This window comes from Montipora capricornis, chromosome 10, assembly GCF_036669925.1.
Source record: "Montipora capricornis isolate CH-2021 chromosome 10, ASM3666992v2, whole genome shotgun sequence".
Lineage (NCBI taxonomy): Eukaryota > Metazoa > Cnidaria > Anthozoa > Scleractinia > Acroporidae > Montipora > Montipora capricornis.
This window is the reverse complement of record NC_090892.1, coordinates 21,246,051-21,251,050: the sequence shown is the minus strand read 5'-3', so window position 1 is coordinate 21,251,050 and position 5,000 is coordinate 21,246,051. Positions and strand designations below refer to the sequence as shown.

At 40.7% G+C, this 5,000-nt stretch overlaps 1 protein-coding gene across 1 annotated transcript in view; it reads right to left on the bottom strand.

Moving 5' to 3' along the window:
• The window catches only part of LOC138019675 (deleted in malignant brain tumors 1 protein-like), a 70,707-nt gene that overhangs the window by 36,360 nt on the left and 29,347 nt on the right, over window positions 1–5,000 (bottom strand). The window contains exons 18-20 of the mRNA XM_068866537.1: window positions 2,957–3,277; window positions 1,521–1,589; window positions 882–976 (exon numbers count right to left, since the gene is read on the bottom strand). Coding sequence (XP_068722638.1) covers window positions 882–976; window positions 1,521–1,589; window positions 2,957–3,277 — 485 coding nt within the window. The remainder of the gene's footprint in view (window positions 1–881; window positions 977–1,520; window positions 1,590–2,956; window positions 3,278–5,000) is intronic.

The window sequence follows — 5,000 nt, the reverse complement described above, 5'->3', positions numbered from 1 at the left end:
ATCCACTCTGTATTACCAGTCAAACGAACTAACACGATAGTATGTACATCTTATTAGATGTTTTGGTGGGTAGTATTGCTGGGTATTTTACGACTGAGAAATAGTCAGCGATACTACACGCCAAAACATCTAATAAGCTATTTATTATCTAACTTTTTCACACTAAATCAGTTTTAGCAAGCGAATGGGTCCTTTGCAGCTGGTGATCACATGGTACAAAACCGCCATACTGGTGAGCAAATTGCGCATTGGGCCATCCAAAACAAAGCAAGTTAATTTAAATTTTCTCATTAATGTTAATTTAAATGTCCCAGTGCGCAATTTGCTCACCAGTATGGCGGTTTTTGTACCATGTGATCGCAAGGTGCAAAGGGCCAGTTGTAAACAACCAAGAACGGGTGACAGATTTGTGCGTGACAAGCGCGGGGAAAACGTCAGCACCTAAACTAGTCAAACCGGTTCTCTACTGTACAATAACCAAGTGTAGTAACTGTGCATTACCGTGGAATATTTGTACTCGTTTCATGCGTTTTCTGTTCAATAACTAATACAGCTGGATAATATTGACTGCTTAATAACCGAGAGTGAGGTCGTTACAGCAAAATCTCAAACTGAGGCCTTGCCGTATTGACCGAGCGACAGCGATTTGAGATTTTGCTGTAACGACCGCACGGTCGAGGTTATTAATAAGGTTATTATATGGCTAACAGAACGGTTATAAAAAAGACAAAACTACCTTGCAACATTTCTATAATCGACCCTTGGGCATAACGGGAGAATAATGCCCTCGAGCTTAGCTGCTCTTAGCCAATCAGAGCGCGCGTTATATCTGCTGAAATGAAGGCAACTAGAGTGCTAATGGAGGAATTCTCAGCACTTACGTTACTGCCGCAGTAGCATTCATTGCCCCATTCCAAGCCTGCGTATTTGAATCCTTCGATTTGACAGCGGCGGACGCACTTTACCGGGGTCATACCTACAAATTTGAAAATTTATCAAAAAGGCGTAAGGTACCACCAAAAAGTGATAATTTTGTAGTCACTAGCCACATGCCTCAAAACATTAATCGAAAACCATTCAATTGAATTGCCGGCTCACGCACACAATAGCTCAGCTATGCATGTGAATAAAGGCTGACTCGAAACTTTGATGTGATTTATGTTGACGGTTGCAAGAACCTGCACTGAAAGAACTAGACGATACACGTTCGCGTTTTTTCAAGCTTATTTCGCTCTCGACATGACGTCAATATTCCCAACGTTGAGAAATTTGTGGCAGCGTTCAGTACAAAATCGTTGCCCCAACAACCCTAGCAGTTATACTTTCTTCGTTTTCCAGATTAATGCAATAAGAAAATCATTAGACATAAATCTGACTGCAACTCTAATAAAAAAACACAAACGCGCGCAAACGCGCATGCTGTGCAAAAAAAAAAAAAAAAGCAACAGCAACACACACCTTTCACAATACTTTGTCAACAACGGCTGTAACGAATAACGAATAAAATTCTTGTAACTTACTTGGCGATTTGAACTCGAGGGTCATCGCATGATCGTTGGTGTCTTTGTAACAGCCGACATAGGCATCATCTGATAAAGAAAAAAAAGTTGACCGTTAGCTACTACGTGTACCGGGAATACGCGATATGGGACAATTAGTGTAACTGCGAGCGCGTGTTCGATTTGAAATCACAAATATGATTTCAGACCAAACTTGCACGACACGAAGTTCAATTACCACTTTTTTACATCCATTTAGAAAACGCAATTATTTCATCAGTAAAATACAGGATTTTAGTCAGTACCAATATTTTATTGATCCAGTTGGGAACAAAAGTTGCAAAATTCGCCACACGATGGTTTTCTTTGTCTTTCATTTTCTTGCCATTTGATTGGTGACCTTAAACAACGCGTTTTGTCAAAATTCTGATAATTTCCAAAACGCAAGTGAAATTATTTCCTAATTTCACGAGAAAACCATTTGATTACCTTTTAATGTCGTGGGTGACAAATTACGCTCACAACCGTAATTGTAAAATCGCTCGAGTACTTTATCCAACTGCTCGGGAAGAATCATCTCCAGGTTTTTCTCAAAGCTATTTTCGTCACACCACTTCTCAAAAACTCTCACCCAGTTAATTGTGCTCTTTCACGTATTTAAATTTTCTGCCGCTTCTTTTAATTTCGTAACTTCTTCAATGGTCACTGTGTTAAATCTAGACGCCATCTTGGCTCTGATCGAGATACAAGAGATGTTACCATGGCAATTTTGTAATTTCACATGTGAAATTATAAATTAACGCTGAAATGTCTCGCCTAAATTAAGGAGTAATTTGTCACCCATGATATTAATTAAGAAACAATTGCTTAAATTATTCAGATAAGTGCGAGGATCACTTCTCTCTTTCACAAACTTGAGTTTATTGGTTTTAATGACGTTTCTCGGGAAGGAAGATTAAGTGGAGTAAATTGCTACAATCTTGGACAAAACTCGTTGGGAAAATGTGACGCTCTAATTGTCTGTGTGATAAAGATTAAATTCTGCCAACTTCCCCCCCCCCCACCCTATTCCAATGTTGGTTGAAACAACGACTAAAGGCTTGCACAGTATTTTGCATCACATTATCAACATTGGTTTTGGGGGGGGGGGGGGGGGGAGGGGTAAGGACCTATATATTTTTTCAGTGGGTGCCAAATGATTTGCCCAAGATTGTAGCGATCTTCTGCGAAGGCAATCATTGCAAAGAAATACCCTTTGTTTCTCTTGGTAAATTTGAAATCTCCCCTGGATTTGTCCTTCGGATACAACACTACTAGTACTGCCAGGATTTTTCTCTAAATGTCACTCGACATATCATTTTCGCGTATCACAAGTACAAGAACACAAAATTATTCGATACCAGCTGGTTTCGTTTCTTTTCAAACGGAAAATAGGACTGAATACAAGAAAGCGTTACCCGAGCAGATCACCCCAACATCTTCCTGGTGAGAACAGGAGGTGATATCCCAACCGCGATGTTGGCATTCTACTAAAGCAGTTTCTTTTCCATTGCAATTGACTCGATCTAGCCACAAGCGACCGACTCCAGGTCCAAAACTCTGCAGAAACTTTCTAACGCTTGTAAAGCCAAGCTCGTTGCAGACCACTCGGGCATTATTTGTGGTCCAGCCGTCGTCACAGACTGTGCCCCATTCTCCCTGGTGAAACACTTCGACACGTCCCTCCTTTTCGGAGCTACCACCACGAAGTCTAATGTTTCCCTCTGCGGTTCCTGTCGCTGTTGATCAAATTTAAACAACACGTTTTCTCAAAAAAAAAAAAGATCACTCAAAGCAGACTTGTATTCGTTTACAGCTCGAGTGGTTTAAGTAAATTGATGATAAAGCAGTTTTAATTGGGTGTAGAAATAAAATCCCTCAGCACAAAGACACTTGTACTTGTTCACATCTCTAGAAGTTGAGTGGGTGATAAAGCGGCAGATTTCAAATGCGCGTCGAATGGAGTTCCGCGTTATTTTGACTCTGTATAAGGGGGTGTTTACATGATACCGCGGAGACTTTCGTCCCGGACCCAGAATTTCATTCCGCTACGAAATCCCGCAACAGTTTCCGATGTAAAGGAAGAACAGCCACTCGTATTGGTTGGACCTTGACCCTGGACAGGAACGGGTAGTGCATGCTCTCGCGCCCGGACGAGTTTTCTCATGTAAACAAGCCAATACTACGCGTGCATGGTAGATTTCTCAATGACTCCGATAAAGGTGCAAAGATTCCGAGGATTTCGAGGAAAATAGCGATATTTACCATTTTGAAAACGAACAGAGACCCATGAAGGAATATAGAAACCGACTAACGGTCGACTACGGAACCAACTCCAGCCGCACCTACTCTTCCAAAAACGGAGGGGAATTTGCTTCCCCGAGTAATGAAATCTAAAAATGGTTAAACTTTCTATTCTTACAGGAATGACGATAAACCAGAAACCGCGTCTCACAACCCTTGCTCATTAGATGCCTTAGAACGTTAAAGTACTACTTTGACCAAAAAAATTAATTTTTAATTCTATTTGGATTTCAAAACATTGTTGGTAACTCAGCAGTAAGTGACCCAAGTCTTAAACCATGATTTTAAAAAGACACCTGTTAAAAGTCTTGAGAGAGCTGGATCCCTGCGTTTGTTCGCGGCTGAATTGATATGCAGCACGGGAGTTTCGGGCCTTCAAACTTTTAAACTCGTGTTTTGCATACAGAATAAGCTGCGTTACACGCTGAAATTTTAAGCTAGTGAGTAAATGACGTCACTTTTCCCTAGATCCAACTCCCTGAGGTGCAGTCAGTCAGTCTTGAACGGAAGTAATGGCGGACCGTGAAGAAGAAAACTCCACTCAAAGTAAACAACCTTTGGATAAAAATGAACGCTCAAAATTTTCCCTGTCAAGTGTTAAGCAATCACACTTAAAAAATCTGAAGAAACAAAAACAAAGTGATTTTTTATCGTAGTAACACTTAAATGAACCCACACACTGCTCGCAGAAAATAGGGCACAGATTTCTTGCCTTTTGCCAGCAGGTATGGAGGACCACTTACATAAACAGAAAGAGACGTTAATATGAACGGAATTGAATTTTTATGCTTTTACAACAAACAGCAGCTCGCCCGCCACGCGTCGTTTGTCGTTTGACGCGAAAACGCAAACTTACGGCTCTCATTCACTGAAGTTGTGGCCATGTCTTTTAACAGAAACAAACAAAATTCAGAATACTGCAACGCGACTTGTGATGGGAATAAAGAGATCAGATCATGTAACGCCTCTACAGAAGACTTTGCACTGGCTCCCAGTTAAGAAGAGAATTGAATTAAAGATTCGTCTTGCAAATTATAATACCATACGTGACCAGTCAGAAATGTAGTTTTCAATGTAGTTTTCCGATTTTCATTTCTTTTCGTTTCTGCTGTTCCCCTGTTTTCACTCAGATAGTCAACCGGGTGTCTCTGTCATTGT